At 35.8% G+C, this 19,079-nt stretch overlaps 1 protein-coding gene across 3 annotated transcripts in view; it reads right to left on the reverse strand.

Moving 5' to 3' along the window:
* Positions 1-19,079, reverse strand: part of HCN1 (hyperpolarization activated cyclic nucleotide gated potassium channel 1) — a 439,910-nt gene that overhangs the window by 81,387 nt on the left and 339,444 nt on the right. For all 3 annotated transcript variants that reach the window (XM_045393695.3, XM_005556858.5, XM_073995120.1), the window contains one exon: positions 4,400-4,546. In XM_045393695.3, coding sequence (XP_045249630.1) covers positions 4,400-4,546 — 147 coding nt within the window. The remainder of the gene's footprint in view (positions 1-4,399; positions 4,547-19,079) is intronic.

Below are 19,079 nucleotides of genomic sequence, written 5' to 3' on the forward strand. Positions count from 1 at the left end.
CCTGGCTTATTTATTTCTTTTAACAAAATATAAAAAATTCAATTATATTTCCCAAAGCAAAAAGATTTATACATTCTAATTTGATTGAAACATTTGTAGGGAAAATAAACTAACCAATAGCAGATATTTAGCCTCATATTTTTAAAACTCTTAACTGGTATCTTATGGCTATTCAAAAAATATGAAAAACTTTTAGTGGGTACAGAAATTTAGGTAAGTTCATAATTGGTGAAGATATTAGTTGGAATACAAATATTTGTTATTTAACTTATAGTAAATATACTAGGAATTTTAACAAAATTTGAAAATATAGACGAAATATTCCTTGCACATAGGAGACTTTCAAGACAAGAGTGGAGAAAACAAATATGAAAAAAATAATAACAACATGGGTAGAATGGATAAGTAGCACTCTTATATTATGGACGAAGCACACTGAGGGCCAGAGAAAGGAGATATAAGATCCAGTCTCACAGCTAATCAAATAAGATAGATAGAAATAAATAAGTATTGCTTGAATTCAATTTTTTCCAAGAGAGGAGAGACATTTATGGAACACTTGTATTAAAGGTAAGAAATTATAACTTATTTTTTCAAAACGACAAGTTGCACAATTTTTTTGTAGGCCACTTTGCAACAGACATGGCAGTGGGGGAAAGGAAAGCTGGAGATTTAGCTGGAGTCAGAGTATAAATGGACTGGAAGATGAGCTTAGGGAGTCTATACTTGATTCAATTTATAATGTAAAGATTGAAAGTTTCTGAGCAGAGAAATGACTAACTTATGTAAATAAAAGATTAATTTGACAGTGGTATTTTAAATGGTAGTCAGAGAAATCAGACCAAATGCTGGAAGTCAAACTAAGGGAACAGTGAAAATAGTCTATGTGAGATGCTTTAGTTTAGGACAATGGCAGTGGGAAAGGAAGCAAAGGCATGAGTGTGAGATGTATTACTAACGTTAATTGACAGCATTTGATGATTGGATGTACAGAGCACAGAAAGAAAAGCTGCAAAATGGGACTAAAGTTTTACATTCCAAATAACTTGTGAGAATAACTAAAGAATGTACAGAGAGACTTTTAGAGATAAAATGGCTTAATGATGGAAGAAAAATGACTTCATTACATAACCTACTACATGTGTGGTTGCAGGGGATATCATTTAGCTTTTAAGAAAATGAAGTTTAAGGCAGGAACTTAGAGCTACAATTTATAGAATTGAAATGTGAGGTAATATAAATAAAAGATAATAAATTCAAAGATACAGAATGAAAATCCAATGGCTCAGAAATGTTGCAGTGTTAAAGAAGTAAAAAAAAAAAGATATATACATATATGTATGTGTGTGTGTATATATATATAGAGAGAGAGAGAGAGAAAGAGAGAGAGGGAGAGATTCAGAATCTGTGTTTTGTTAGCAGCATAAAAAGTGGTCCCAGCAGCTCAGAAGAATTGCTAATTCTCATGCTGTTGTTAATAAAGACATACCTGAGACCAGGTAATTTATAAACAAAAGAGCTTTATTTGACTCACAGTTCAGCCTGGTGGGGGAGGCCTCAGGAAACTTACACTTATGGTAAAAGGGGAAGCAAACATGTATTTCTTCACAAGATGGCAGCAAGGAGAAGTGATGAGCAAAAGGGGACGAAGGCCCTTATATTACCATCAGATCTTGTGAGAACTCACTCACTATCACAAGAACAGCAGCATGGGAGTAACTGCCCCATGATTCAATTACCTCCTACCAGGTACCTCCCATGACATGTAGGGATTATGGGAGCTACAATTCAAGATGAGATTTGGGTGGGAACAGAGCCAAACCATATCATTCCACCCCTTCCCCCTCCCAAATCTCATGTCCCCACATTTCCAAACCAATCATTCCTTCCCAGTAGTCCCCCGAAGTCTTAACTCATTTCAGCATTAACTCAAAATTCAACAGTCCAAAGTCTCATCTGAGTCAAAGCAAGTCTCTTCTGCCTATGAGCCTGCAAACTCAAAAGAAAGTTATTTACTATTATGAGGGTATAGGTATCAGGTAAATACAGCCATTCCAAATGGGAGAAATTGGCCAAAATGAAGAGGCTACAGGCCCCATGCAAGTCCAAAATCAAGCAGGGCAGTCAAATCTTAAAGCTCCAAAATGACCTCCTTTGACTCCATGTCTCACATCCAGGGCATGCTGATGCAAGAGGTGGGTTCGCATGGCCTTGGGCAGCTCTGTCCTGTGGCTTTGCAGGGTATAGCCCATCTCCCAGCTGCTTTCACAGGTTGGCATTCATTGAGTATCTGCAGTTTTTCCAGTTTCAGGGTGCAAGATGTTGGTGGATCTACCATTCTGGGGTCTGGAGGATGATGGCCCTCTTCTCACAGCTCCACTAGGCAGTGCCCCAATGGGGATTCCCTGTCGGGGTTTTGACCTCACATTTCCCTTCTGCACTGCCCTAGGGGAGGTTTTCCATGAGGGCCCTGTCCCTGCAGCAAACTTATTCCTGGACATCCAGGCATTTCCATACATCCTCTGAAATCTAGGTGGAGGTTCCAAAACCTCAATTCTTGACTTCTGTGCCACTGCAGGCTCAACATCATGTGGAAGATCCCAAGGGTTGGGGCCTCTGAAGCCTCTGAAACCACAACCTGAGCTGTACCTTGGCCCCTTTTATCTATGGCTGGAGAAGCTGGGATGCAGGGCACCAAATCCCTAGGCTGCACACAGCAGGCAGCCTATGGGCCCAGCTTATGAAACTATTTTTTCCTCCTAGACCTCCAGGCCTGTGATGGGAGGGACTGATGGGAAGGTCTCTGACATGCCCTGGAGATATTTTCTCCATTATCTTTGTGATTAACATCCACTGCCTTGTCACTGATGTAAATTGCTGCAGAAGGCTTGAATTTCTCCCCAGAATGTGGGCTTTTTCTTTTCTACTACATGGTCATGCTGCAAATATTTCAAAGTTTTATGCTCTGTCAACTTTTGAACACTTTGCTGCTTAGAATTTTTTTTCCACTAGATACCCTGAATTATTTCTCTCAACTTCAAAGTTCCACAGATCTCTATGGCAGCAGCAAAATGCCACCGGTCTCTTTGCTAAAGCATAATAACAGTCACCTTTGCTCCAGTTCCTAACAAGATCCTCATCTCCATCTGAGACCACCTCAGCCTGGACTTTATTGTCCATAGCACTATCAGCATTGTGGTCAAAGCCATTCAACAAGCCTCTAGGAAGTTTCAAACTTTCCCACATTTTACTCTCTTCTTCTGAGCCCTCCAAATTGTTTCAACCTCTGCCTGTTACCCAGTTCCAAAGTTGCTTCCACAATTTCAGGTATCTTTGAAGCAGTGCCCAACTACTCTGTACCAGTTTACTGAAACAGTCTGTTCTCATGCTGCTAATAAAGACATACCCGAAAATGGGTAATTTATAAAGGAAGGAGGTTTATTTGACTCACAGTTCAGGATAGCCAGGGAGGCCTCAGGAAACTTACAATCATGGCAGAAGAGGAAGCAAACATGTCCTTCTTTGCTTGGTGGCAGAAAGAAGAGGTGTCAACCAAAAGGGATAAAAGCCCCTTATAAAATCATCAGATCTCATGAGAATTCACTCACTACCAACAACAAGGCCTGGGGGTAATCATCCCCATGATTCAATTACCTCCCATGGGGTCCCTCCCATGATAGGCAGGGATTGTAGAAGCTACAGTTCAACATGACAGGTCATTGACAACTTTCAAATGAACAACTTTGGTAAAGAAGCTAAGACCAAATCACGATTCAGTGAGTACACAGAAACCTTTTGAGAAGATTGGCAGTAAAAGAAAGGAGAGGCCAAGCAGTGTAAAAACTATGAATAATCAAGAACAAGTTATTTTGTTCCAGGAGTGATCTGAATATTCTAGTGGGAAGAAGGAAGATTTCTAGGGAGGAATAGAAAGATGATGCAAAGCAAAGAGGTGGTTATTAATGTTGCAAAGTGTTTTAATGAGATAATAGGAAATGAACTGCTCATGGCAAGTCGTTCTGTTATCAGGGTCCATGAGATGATCCAGGAAAGTGAAGATTGGAGGAAGAATAGGAATCAAAAAGAAGAATCAGTTTGATAAGAAAGGGAGAGAAAAATGGGGATGATATGGACAATGAGGCCACAAGAAGGAATTTTAAAGAGCCAGAAATACAGAAAAGAGAACAGTCTGAGAATCACAAATAGAAGAGCAATTTTCCAATACTTTTTTCCACAATTAAGAGCTCATATATGTGAGAAGCTAAAGAAGATAAGGATAAAATATCTTAATATTAAGTTTAGGTTTTTCTTTAGAGTAACATAGACTAGAAGATTCTCCATGAAGAGAGAAAATAAACAATGATCATGTATTATGGATACTGAGGACAATAAATCTTACCTCTCTCAGAGGATCATTGAGTTCATTGAGAATATTTTCCTCATCAAAGATTTTGCCTTGGTATCTGTGTTCATAGTAATCATGTATCTTCTGACGCATATCAGCTGGTAACTTATGGAATGACATGTATTGTTCCACTTGCTTATACTGTAAGGAAAGAAAAATAAAATTAAAAAAACATTGTTAGGCTGTATGAGAAATCATATTATTTTATTTGCTATATTTAATAACATTTGAATACTCAGTTAAAAAAAAAAAAGAAATCCTTTAAGATGAAGGAACCCGGGTCGAATGAACCTATTTCATGTTACATAATGTATAAGGCATTTTATTTAGGTGAACATTTCCTGTAAAGAACTAAGATACTGTGGAAGGGAGTTAAGAGTGAATTTAAGGGAGTAACTACAAAAAAAAAAGCCAGTGATGGGGCAAAAACAAAATGTTATACCATTTTTTAAATTGAGTTCTGAAAGAAGTATGAAATTGATTGGCTCTTGGTTTTAAGAAAAATTTATAACTATGGAGAGTATAATAGTTTTTATCTTAGGCTTTTTAGCAAAAGATCAGAATCTAATTAAATTTGGAATTGACAGGTAGGGAGCTTGGCAGGTATTTGCAGATCATACTTACTTCAGCAACACAGATGCCCTGTAAATTACTGAGAACTAAGAGACTGTAGCAGGCTTCCAATTTAGGATTTAGGAGAATATCATGGTGAGACTAGATCCAAATTACTGTATAGCTGAAAGTTAGCTTAGACACTGAAGTTCATTTAAACAAGTAGGCCTCAACTGTGATTTTTTTAAGATCTGGGGAGGGCGTTGCTTTTTTGACATATCTGCCTATTTATATTTATACACACATGCGCGTGCACACACACACACCCACAGAGAGAGAGAGAGAGAGAGAGAGAGAGAGAGAGAGAGAGAGAAAGAGAAGAGAGAGAGAGAGAGAGAGAGAGAGAGAGAGAGAGAGAGACAGAGAGAGAGAGAATTTGTTTGTAAGTAGCATCCCTGCATCCTTGATAGTCAAACAGGACCATATAAGCATGGATATTACCTGGGTGCCTATTAGAAGAGAATAATTTCAAGCCTCATCCAAGACCAATGGAATAAGGATTTGCATCTTAAAAACCTCTCCCGATGACTCACGTGCATAGATATACACCTTAAAGTTTGAGAAACAATCCCTAGGTGTTTCAAAAGCAGGGGGTCATAAGACCACACATTGAAAAAAATTAATTAGGTTTAAAAATTTTGTTTCATTGTATAGACGACAGTATTGAGTACAAATTTTAATAGCTGGTAACACAACTTAATAAAGATGTCAAAATAATATTATTTCCTCATGTAACACACATTTGATATATTTTACATGGAAAAGATTTTCTGAAATATTTTCTTGATAACACAGCTCTGACTAGATCTAGGTCTCCTGAGCTTTGCCCATAATTATTGGTTTCTTTTTTTTTTTTTTTTTTTTTTTTTTTTTTTTTTTTTTTTTTTTTTTTTTTTTTTTGAGACGGAGTCTTGCTCTGTAGCCCGGGCTGGAGTGCAGTGGCCGGATCTCAGCTCACTGCAAGCTCCGCCTCCCGGGTTTAGGCCATTCTCCTGCCTCAGCCTCCGGAGTAGCTGGGACTACAGGCGCCCGCGACCTCGCCCGGCTAGTTTTTTGTATTTTTAGTAGAGACGGGGTTTCACGGTGTTAGCCAGGATGGTCTCGATCTTCTGACCTCGTGATCCGCCCGTCTCGGCCTCCCAAAGTGCTGGGATTACAGGCTTGAGCCACCGCGCCCGGCCTGCCCATAATTATTGTAATTGTACTTGGTAATTGATAATAGACCTATCTAATGAGAAACAGCAACCCATTGTATTGCATTTCTTCATTTTTTCCTACATACTTTCATTTTGCAAAAAAAAAAAAAATATTGTTTGAACATTCTCTTTTGAACACTAGTACCCTCAAATGAAATATCACTTTGTCGTGAGACTTTCTTTGATAACCAGACTGTCCATCAAACTGTTTAAAGCCTGAAGGCCTATGTACATCTCTCTGAAGTAACTTGCTTGCTCGAACACTGCTTGGAGTGGTGAGAATCTGAAACCTTAGCTGACACACTGAAATCTTCATTTCTACTTTCTTTTCCATGCATCTCAGAAATACAAGGAACAGCACTGAAACTTAGTAGCATTTTATTCATTTTTGGGAATTTCGTGCCTGTATACAAAGGCCTACTAATCTAGGGAAAACATAATCTTCTCTATCTCTATCTCTGAATTTGGAAAATTAATCCTTTTGTAGCTAAGTACAAATGTTATATAGATAGTTATTTTATTTTTTATGAAACTCAGGGTTGATCTAATCTATTTGTTTTTCCTCACACAAGTCATTTAACCCTTCCAGACCTCATTTATGAATCAACAATAAGAGAGTATTTGACTAAATGATCTTCCTTTTCCTTTCAAACTAAAAATTTAAAGTTATATGACAATTTCTTATCATTTATTCATATTAAGTTTGAATTTTAAGCTATATTACTATTTTAAGCATTCATTGACTCATAGTAATTATTGATCTAGCAAACATTAAATGATTATTGTATGCCAGTAGTTCTGAAGGTGTGGTTGCCAAACCACCAATAGCACATGGGAATTCTTCAGAAACACACATTCACAGTCTCCACTCCAGACCTACTGAATCAGAAACTCTACATTTGAGACACAGCAGTATGTGTTTTGACAGGTCCTTCATGCACAAAAATGTCATAATCGTTGCTATATGCCAAGTACTGTGATATCTCAGGACATAAGGAAGCATACTTGAGTGAGCATGGCGGAAGCAAAGTAAGTTTAGTTTTCAGCAAGTTAAGTTTCAGATGCCCATAGCACATCCTAATGCCTCTATGTAGGTCAGGCACTCAGAGAAGAAAATATATACAGCATCGGTGACTGAGAAGTCACTAAGGGAGGATGTGTCAAATGAGGAGAAAAGGTTAAAAAGTGGAACTTATGTTTTAAAAGTAGCTGAGCCAGAAGGTTGATTAAGTTAAGGGTATTGTTAATACCTGCCAAGGTGTGAGAGCAGAACCAGAAAAACATGATTAGAAAATCCAAAGAAGGATTAAGTTTCACAGGGGTTATGGTCAAAAGAAATCTATCCTAAGAAAACAGGTACTGAATAATGGGCAGTGAATTTGGAAATTAGGTAGTAATCTCTGTTAGAATACAACACATTAAAAATAGGAGCTTTTTCTTTTTGTCTGTTTCCCCACACCTAACAAGACTTGAAGAATGTATGAAAATACCACTTCCATGTGATGTGAATAAAAATAACAAACTATTCTTTGAAAAGGACACTTAGTAGTGGTAGTCAGACAGTGAAATAAACTAGATGTTACAAGTAATGCGTAAGTTGGCAAAGTCAAAAAATGATAAAATGGCATACTTTCTAATAGTTGTAGTAATAAATTGTAAGCAAAATATGACTTAATATATTTAGAAGTCACTGACAAATAGATTTTTGAAAAGCAAGGATGCCAATACAATTCTTTGGAAACATAAGATCAAAAGTTTATTCCATCAGATCTAAATATACTATAAAATAATTACCACTTAAAATTCTAATATGTTTTTATTTTTAAAACTTTCTGTATAATTACAAAAATTGATAAAAGTATGCATATACATGATTATTAAAAATGAGATCTAACAAGAGTGTTTATAAAGAGTGGCAAGGATCCACTTTCAAACCCACCAGTCTCACTTTTCCATGTTAAAAGGTGTTTAATTCATGTCATTAAGCAACATGCTTGTTTCCATTTCTTATATAATTACAGGCATTGTTTATAAACTAACTGTCATAAAATGGGGTTTTGCCACTTATAGTACCCCAAATCTTCCTTTCTCATGCTATAGCTGTGTCACTAGTGTTAATTCTTACCCTAGCTTGCTTTGTACCTTTATGCACCATATTTGCTATTATTTCTTGTTCAGATAACTCTAAGATACTTTATCAGGTGAAAGTAAAAAAACTCCCTCCTTCACTTCCATTTGAAGACTCCTGTCACCTCTATGTTATAATGTAAAGGTAGATTATAACTTTGTTCCTATAATTGAAACTTCCAAACTCCTAAAGTGTTAACATAACTCTGGCCATATAAATATTTACCACAAAGCCAAATGGTGTATTTGATGACATTTCCTTTCTTGCTCATTGTGGATTAACAAGACTTGTTCATCCAGTGGATTTGTTAATCCTGCACTTGCTGATTACATTTATTTCTTGAGTAATTAGCCTTTAATCTAGTATTATTTTTTCTAGCCTCCTTATCCCACCAGATAGACATCAAGTTTTTTCTTCAAAGATTTTCCTATAGAATTTCTCTTTACGACATCCTTGGTTTGGCTCAGTATTCCTAAATGCCATGTTTCTCTTTTGGTTTATTTATTCATGTTGCTGGAAAAAATCCCCAAGTAAACAACTAAGAAAGATGGTATGTTTTCTGAATCTTTCTTGTCTGAAATTGTCTTTATTAAACTCTCAAAGTTGACTCCATTTGGAATTAATTCTAAGTTGAACTCCTCTAGTTGGATGTTGAGACTTTGGATCTCAATTTGATCCTCTATGCTGCATTCGATTTTTTCCTTATCTTTATTTAATGTATTTAGTCCCTGCATTTTCCTCTACCTTTCTCTGCATTCCCTACATTGCCTCTATATTCCCCCAACATTTCCCCTACATTCTAGAATATTTTCTGAAATTCTTAGAAAACATTTTAAATTCCTCCTCCATGTTCATTGATCATTTATTTCTGTACTTTTAATATTTTTAGTTTAAAAATATACTAATATGAGATTTTTAAAAATGAGTTTTAGTCTGCCTTTTTTCTCCAAAATATGTGACACGTCTAAATGTGAATTCAAAATTATCCTCTAGATTTAGTTTCAGTAATGTCTTTGGTGACCTTTCCCTGTATGTGTATGTTAGGAGTAGGGATCATACAAAGCAGACTGTAATGATTTGTGCTATGGTTTGGATAGCACTCTCCAAACTTCATGTTGAGATTTTATCCCCAGTGTTGTAGGTGGGATCTATTGGAAGGTATTTGGGTCATAGGGGTGGATCCCTCAAGGACAAAGATTATGCCCTCCCTCAGGCGTGAGTGAATTCTTACTCTATTAGTTCCCTAGGGAGCTTGGTGATAAAAAGATTCTGGCACCTCTTCCCTCTCTCTCTCTCTCTCTCGCTTCCTTTCTTACCATATGGTCTCTGCATACTCCTGCTCCCCTTCACTTTCTGCCATGAGTGGAAGCAGCCTGAGACCCTCACCAATACCGATGCCCAAACTTGAACTTTCCAGCCATCAGAATCGTGAGCCAAATAATCTTTCTTCTTTATTAATTACCCAATCTTAGGTTTTCCTCTCAGAAAAATGGACTAAGAGAGAGGATAATGGAAAATATAAGTGGCAATGGAAATGGTAAATATAATAACCATCATGCTCTGTCTATGACTGAGAACTAGAAGGATAATTGAAGGGAATAGAAGGCATGGCAAATGTAAGCAATCTAAAGAACTTTCAAATCACATTTATATTGTTTTTATATCCATGAAATTATACCCTTATTTATAAAACTGAAACACCTTAGTTTATCCCCTACTCCTTCATCCCAATCCTTACAATATCACCAAATTATGTAAGTTTTACCTACCAAAATTTTCAATAATTTTCCATTTCTCTGCATCAACATTCTGGTCAAAGCTACTCTCTCTCCTTCAACTCATAACCAGCTTCTTAACTACATTCACTGTACCTGTTTATACATGTCTTCCTCCAACTCTAACTCATTTTCCATGATTCAAACAGGACATCTTTTAAACATGTTAATCTAATTGTCACCCCTAAAGGAAACTAAAAATATTTCACCCCAAAATATACCTCTTTGACATATTTTGAGTTGGCTGTTCAGAGGGCCTGCAGACAAGAATAGCCCTACAAAGGTGTCTTTTGTGGAGAGATTTGCATCTGTGGACTAAATAAAGTGAAATAAACAACAGATGCAAGCAGGCTTTTCCTGAGGCCCACCTTGTCAAGGTCCTGTAAGATTAATAGAGAGTCTGAGACCTTTTAAGATCTGACAGAGAAACATTTACCATAGGCTATCACCTGTTCTTTCTGAGGGCTGCTACCTGTACATCTGCACAACATTGCCTTTACCCCACGCCTTTCTTCTTCTGCTCTACCTCTGACAATCTGTCTTGGCATGCTATAAGCCCCTATTCTTTCTGTAACCCCAAGATGGTATAAAAGCATCAATAATCTGGCATTTCTTTGAGTTCTCACATTTTGTATGACTCCTGTACATACATGTGCAGATAACAAATTTGTATGCCCTTTTTTCCTATTAATCTAGTACCAGTTTGTGTTATAGAGTCAAATTACAGGTCTTCAGGAATAATTTTATGCACTTTACATTCTTGGAAGACAGGGATAAGAAGTTGTACTTCCCATTGTATTAGAAGAGCAAATCACATAAATTGAAAAATATCAAATTATTAATAATTACTCATCAAATCAGATGGAACTTTAAGTTAATGATTCTAACCCCATGTCTCAAATCTATAAAATACTGTCTATAAGAAGTTAACTTTTTACTTTCAGGAAGCATATATATATACACACACACACACACACACACACACACACACACACAGATAGATGTATCACCTGATTTATAATATCTCAAGATAATTTTACAGTGTAGCACATGCCCACAGTAGAGTCTTGCCTGTAGGGTATCTATATGTACATTGGCATCAATACACACCATCTATTATTTTTGTGAAACACAAGTTAATATGTTTTTTAAAAAGGCAAAAGACTTTTTGGTGAGTGATGGAACTAATTTCCATGTTCAAATAAATCATAAATGCTACATTAATTAGCTATTTGAAAGTAGGCTACACTATAGAGCTTATTTAAACTTTATTTCTAGGACAATCTATAGTATCAGATGAAAGCTATAGACCTTCATTTGCCAAAATAAACATGCATGAAAATGTGTTATGATTTCAAGGGTGTTTACACATATCTGAGTGTCAATTTAAAAATATCTGAGTATCTTAATCGACCACATTAAGTTTTATTGGCATTGTAAAACTCCATGAGTGCTGGAACCAGTGGTGTCTGTGTTTAATCTACTCTATATTCTTGACTTTTGACTTTGAGTATATATATATTTTTTAACTTTTCAGTTTTTCAGTTTTTTTACATGTCAATTTGAGATGATAATATCTAACATACTGGGTGCTGTGAGAATTAGTAGTGATACCGAATGTATGTTATGTGATAAATAAATAATAAATGGTAATTATTAGAAAAATCATTAAAAAGCAAACAGGTTAAAAATCCAGTTGAGTAAAAATATATGTCTCATTCTCAATATAAACACAGCAATGCTAAAATAGTCTCTGAAGTGACATTTTTCTTACAGAATTAAAAAAACTGTAAATTTTATATTCCAGTGACTACATGTGTTTTAAATGTAATTTGACAAATAATAATAAATAATAAGAAAATATTTAAAATTGTTTGCTCATCAAAGACCAACAATCAACTTTCCTTTTAACTTTTTTATGTTTAAGTAAATTATCATTGGGTTTATGACTAATCTATCTTAATTTTTACCAAGAAAAATTCTAGTATTGCCAGCTATTTACACAGCAATTGAAGCCATAAATTCTCTTTATTATCCTATATATAAAAATACATAAATTCATATAGAAAAGCTGGGTCATATGCTAATTCGTTTAACAAGTATTGTTTCTAGAATTTTCGAAGCAAGATTGAATCATTTTCAAGAACTATGCTATAAATACAGCAACATCTTCAATGCATATCTTTGAGAATTTTTTTTTTCTTAGCAAAAATGTGTCACTGGTTATTTTATGAAAAAGTTTTAAGTTGCATAGTCTTTACATAGTAAGTCATATAATCATAAAAAATAACATGAAATCTTCCTGAATTTGATTTTCAATAAAACAAATGGAAAAACAAAACAACAACAACAACAAAAAAACTAAAGGAAAATCACAAATGAAGGAAAGCAGGTGGTTTAGAGATTTGTTTGTTTTTTAGCAGAAGTTTGAGTCAGATACTCCTATTTTATCTTCATTTTATATTTCCTTTTTTGGAAAGCTGGGTAACAAAACGTAGATTTTTCTATGGAATAATGAATTCTTTAGCTCTCAAAATATGGAAAAGCTTTTTTGAAATAAAATATGTATCTACTTTGCATGGAAAACAGTCAAAATTCCAACTGAATGTAATTTTATTTTATTTTACTTTATTTTATTTTATTTGTTTTGTTTTGTTTTGTTTTGTTTTGTTTGGTTTGGTTTTTCTCTGAGATGGAGTTTCACTCTTGATGCCCAGGCTGGAGTGCAATGCCATGATCCTGGCTCACTGCAACCTCAGCTTCCTGGGTTCTAGCGATTCTCCTTCATCAGCCATAGCTGAGATTACAGGCATGCACCACCATGCTCAGCTCATTTTGTATTTTCAGTAGAGCGGGGTTTTACCATGTTGGTCAGACTGGTCACGGAAACCTCGGCCTCCTGGGTTCTAGCTATTCTCCTGCCTCAGCTGAAGCTGGGATTACAGGCATGCACCACCATGCCCAGCTAATTTTGTATTTTCAGTAGAGATGGAGTTTCACCATGTTGGTCAGACTGGTCTTGAATTCCTGACCTTAGGTGATCCACCTGCCTTGGCCTCCCAAAGTGCTGGGATTACAGGTATGAGCCACCTTGCCTGGCCCCAACCCAATGTAATTTTAAAATATTTGTAGAAAATATTACAAGTAAAACGTGTTATTCTTCCATTCAGAATAACCTCTTCTAACATAAATAAACATTTGCTTTCTTGCTTATGGAACTTAGCTATCCATTCAGATATTTCACAAGAAACTATACTTTCATCTATGTAAAAATGCAGGATTCAAAAGAACTTGGAAGTTATTTACACTACATAGTTTTTCATTTATCAATTATTATTATTATGTTTTTATTTGAAAATGGCCAGGTTGAGCATTGTTTTTGAAAAGTAAATTTAACGCTGTTTAAGACTTAACTAAGCATGTAATTGAAAAACCAGCGATGATGAGACTTTAGTGTATTTAGCAATTAGAAGAGAATCTTTGATTACAAAGCAAGTAAATTGTCCATCTAAAACATCTTTAGTATGTTAATTTATTTGTAATTATGGAGTAAGAGTGAAGCATTAGATGATTGGTAGAAGTAGAAACAATCATCATAACCATTGTAACACAGCTAAATGTGCGCTTGAATATTTTTAAAATCCTTTAGTTTTCCTGCTCTAAATGACTTTAAACTTTATTACTATATTTGCTTGGTGTGTTTGTGTGTGTGTGTGTGTGTGTATTTGTGTGTAGGGAAATGATCTGGCCCTGAACTGAACAAGAGTATGGACTGATATAACATGCCTACCGTGGTTAACTCAATCTCTCTTCCATTTTTTTTTTTAATTGAACCATTTAAAGCATTTTATGCTGTCTCAACTTTCCTATTTCCTTCCCTCAACAGTTTCTTTCACTCACAGAAGATGACTTTACATAGAATTTCAAAAAGAAACAGAAGCTTTTACTTAATATCTACTAACTCGTTTAGAGAGAAACTTATTTTTTCTCCTTCTGTCCTTATTTCTCTTATAAACAATGAAAGAAGTGTTTCTCATTCCATTTAAAGCTACTCTTTCAGCTGTGTTTGAATGTCCAGTTACAATAATTAAAATCATAACCATATCTAACCCTTGGATATTAAATGCTATTTTCCTGACCCTCGACTAAACCTGCTACTCATATTTACCTACTTAATCCTCACAACAACATTAAGAGATTGCTATCATTATCTTCATTTTACAGATAATGAAATTGAGGCACAGAGAATTTAAGTAACTTGTATAAAGTCACACAGCTAATTAGTGCTGAAGCCAGGATTTGAATCCAGGGAATATGGCTTCAGACTCTGTGTTCTTATTTATTGCATGACATTCTTGTCATCAATAAATGACTCTATTAATCACAAGTAGCCTTCTACGTACCAAACTATTTTTCTTCTCTCCTTTCTCAACCAATTTCTTGAAAGTGTGGTCTACTTTCATTATTTAACTTTCTACTTCTTATTAAAACCTTTAATTAAAGCTTCCATTCCTTCTATTTCACTAATAATACTCTCACATTTACATTATTTCCTGATTACTACCATGATACTTAATTAGATATTTCACAAATATATACATATATATTTGTGATCTGAATATATATCATACATACATATACATATATATATTTATATATATTTGTTATCTGAATAGTACTGAACACCGGTGGTTAACACTATTGATGTCCCATGCAACACCTCTATCCTTGCAAGCTGACCCACCTCTGACCTCAACTGTACCAATGGTGGAAAGTCCATCTCAGGATTTTTGCATCAGGGCTCTCCGGGAACTCTAGAAAACTTGCTCAGCTCAACCTACAGTTGCATGAACTTTTTGGGGGGTAAGGAGAGGTGTATGTTACACCACATAAGGCAACGTTCAACCAATGAAGGACTGGAGTCTCCAGATTAATAACAGCCCCTATCCTTCAGAGAAACAAGTATAAGGTTCATTCTACACAGTTCCTCAGAGAGTGTCAGTAGGACTCACCCCCAATTGCCTATAACTAAAAAAAACCCTCAATAATATATCTTTCATTAGATTTCCCTTTTTTATGGTGATATGGTTTGGCTGTGTCTACATTCAAATCTCAACTTGAATTGTATCTCTCAGAATTCCCATATGTTGTGGGAGGGACCCAGGGGGTGGTAATTAAATCATGGGGGCTGGTCTTTCCTGTGCTATTCTTGTGATAGTAAATAAGTCTCACGAGATCTGACAGGTTTATCAGGGGTTTCTGCTTTTGCTTCCTCCTCATTTTCTTTTGCCGTCACCAAATAAGAAGTGCCTTTCTCCTCCTGCCATGATTCTGAAGCATTCTCAGCCATGTGGAACTATAAGTCCAAGTAAACCTCTTTTTCTTCCCGGTCTCGGGTATGTGTCTTTATCAGCAGCGTAAAAATGGGCTAATGCACATTGTCTCACTACTCCTGTTTCCTAATCCTGATTCTTAAAATTCTTCCTCAATAAATTACCCACCCCAAATTCTTTTATTAGGCTCTGCTACTAGGAGATTCCAAACTAAGACAGTATTACAAATTGAGTCCTTCCTCCTAAGACATCTTTTCCTGTGGCTTCTCCATCCACATATGGTTCTGACTTTCCTGTTTCATCTTTGGCTGCTCTTTTAAGTCTCATTTGTTGGCATCTTTTAATAGTTGGTATTTCCAAAGACTATGCCCAAGGCCTTCTTTTCTTTTCACCTTACATATTTTCCTTGGGCAATCCTTCCCACTTACATGACTTCGGTTACTATCAATATACCACCAATCCTCAAGTCAATGGTCCAGCAGAGACCAAATCCCTGGTCTCGACTTGTAAGCTTGTCTTCCCTTTCAACATCTACCCATACAACATGTTTCACGAGCACATCAAACGCAAAATTGAAATTGTCTTAGTTTTTCCTGAATGTCTTCTCTATCCAACCTACAACCTAAGCTATAGACTTGGTTTTGAGTACACTCATTTTTCTGTTTCCAATGTATTTTACTTTTAATTTTCACAAGCTAACCACCTTGTCATTTGGGAGTTAATTTGTAACGCCACTTTCTCTGAGTAATTTTCCCTAATGCTTGTCTTAAACGTTAACGTAAATTAAAATAATATGAGAATCTTGTTAACATGAAGATATACATTCAGTATGTATGGGGTTGAAACTGAAATTTTAGTATTTCTAACAATATTCTAGATGATTCTAATGCTGGTAGTAAGAGAATTACAGTAGTTGAGATTTATATTAGATTAGATGAGCTATTTATTCTCCTATAACATCAAGTATTTCCCATGCATTGGCTGTTTTCACACTATCATAATTTCTACTGAAATTATCTGTGTTCTTTGCTACAACAGCTTCCTGAAGGTGCTCAATAATTGATTAATTAATATGTCCTAAAATATTATTTATTGTCAAACATATTTAGTCTTTGTTGAAAATAAGCTTTGAAGTACTTTATTCACAATAGCAAAGACTTGGAATCAACCCAAATGTCCATCAGTGACAGACTGGATTAAGAAAATGTGGCACATATACACCATAGAATACTATGCAGCCATAAAAAAGGATGAGTTTGTGTCCTTTGTAGGGACATGGATGCAGCAGGAAACCATCATTCTTAGCAAACTATCACAAGAACAGAAAACGAAACACCGCATGTTCTCACTCATAGTTGGGAACTGAACAATGAGATCACTTGGACTCGGGAAGGGGAACATCACACATCGGGGCCTATCATGGGGAGGGGGGAGGAGGGAGGGATTGCACTGGGAGTTATACCTGATGTAAATGATGAGTTGATGGGTGCTGACGAGTTGATGGGTGCAGCACAGCAACATGGCACAAGTATACATATGTAACAAACCTGCACGTTATGCACATGTACCCTAGAACTTAAAGTATAATAATAAAAAATAAAAAAATAAAAAGTGCCATTTTTCATATGATCAAATATATGTAAAGCATTTAAACTCTTTTACACATTTTTATTTTTATTTTTCATTTTATATTTAGGGAATTCATGTGTTTGTTTGTTACATGGGTATTATATGCATAATGGTGGTGATTGGGCTTCTAATGTACCCATCACCAAAATATTGAACATAGTACTCAATAGGTAATTTTTCAACCCTCACCCACCTCCTATTCTTCACCCTATTATCTCTATCTTTATGTCCATATGTACTCATTGTTTAGCTCACATTTATAGGTGAGAACATGATATCTGATTTTCTGCCTCTGAGATATTTCACTTAGAATAATGGCCTCAAACTCCATGTTGCTGCAAAGGACATGATTAAATTATTCCTTATGGCTGTATAGTATTCCATACATATATACCCACATTTTCTTTATCCATTCAACTGTTGGTGGATACTTAACGTTGGTTCCATGACTGTCATTGTGAATAGCACTGTGATAAATATATGACTGCAGATGTCTTTTTAATAGAATTATTTATTTCTTTTTGGGTAGATACCAAGCACTGGGATTACTGGGTTGAATAGTAGTTCTATTTTTAGTCCTTTGAGAATCTCCATATTGTTTTACTTTTTTTTTTTTTTGATTTTTGATTTTTTTATTTTTATTTTATTTTTTTAAATTTATTATTATTATTATACTTTAAGTTCTAGGGTACATGTGCATAACGTGCAGGTTTGTTACATATGTATACTTGTGCCATGTTGTTTTATTATACTTTAAGTTCTGGGGTATATGTGCACAATGTGCAGGTTTGTTACATAGGTATACATGTGCCATGTTGGTTTGCTACACCTATTAACTCCTCATTTACATTAGGTATTTCTCCTAATGCTATCCCTCTCCCAGGCCCCCACCCCCCAACAGGCCCTGGTGTGTGATGTTCCCCTCCTTGTGTCCATGTGTTCTCATTGTTCAACTCCCACTTATGAGTGAGAACATGTGGTGTTTGGTTTTTTCTTCTTGTGTTACTTTGCTGAGAATGATGGTTTCCAGTTTCATCCATGTCCCTGCAAAGGACAGGAATTCATCCTTTTTATGGCTGCATAGTATTCCATGGTGTATATGTGCCACATTTTCTTTATCCAGCCTATCACTCATGGGCATTTGGGTTGGTTTCAAGACTTTGCTATTGTGAACAGTGCTGCAATAAACATACATGTGTGTGCATGTATCTTTATAGTAGAATGATTTATAATCTTTCGGGTATATACCCAGTAATGGGATTGCTGGGTCAAATGGTTTTTCTAGTTCTAGATCCTTGAAGAATCGTTGTCTTCCACAATGGTTGAACTAGTTTACAGTCCCACCAGCAGTGTAAAAGTGTTCCTATTTCTTCACATCCTCTCCAGCATCTGTTGTTTCCTGACTTTTTAATGATCACCATTCTAACTGGTGTGAGATGGTATCTCATTGTGGTTTTGATTTGCATTGCTCTAATGATCAGTGATGATGAGCATGTTTTCATAAGTTTGTTGGCTGTATAAATGTCTTCTTTTGAGAAGTATCTGTTCATATCCTTCACCCATTTTTTTGACGGGGTTGTTTGTTTATTTTCTTGTAAATTTAAGTTCTTTGTAGATTCTGGATATTAGCCCTTTGTCAGATGGATAGATGGCAAAAATTTTCTCCCATTCTGTAGGTTGCCTGTTAACTCTGATGATGGTTTCTTTCACTATGCAGAAGCTCCTTTTTTTTTTTTTAAGTTTATGTTCTAGTGTACATGTGCACAACGTGCAAGTTTGTTACATATGTATACATGGGCCATGTTGGTGTGCTGCACCCATCAACTCATCATTTACATTAGGTATATCTCCTAATACTATCCCTCCCCGCTCCTCCCCACCCCACAATAGGCCCCAGTGTGTGATGTTCCCCTTCCTGTGCCCAGGTGATCTCATTGTTCAGTTTCCACCTGTGAGTGAGAACATGTGGTGTTTGGTTTTCTGTTCTTGTGATAGTTTGCT

The sequence above is a fragment of the Macaca fascicularis genome, chromosome 6, assembly GCF_037993035.2.
Source record: "Macaca fascicularis isolate 582-1 chromosome 6, T2T-MFA8v1.1".
NCBI lineage: Eukaryota > Metazoa > Chordata > Mammalia > Primates > Cercopithecidae > Macaca > Macaca fascicularis.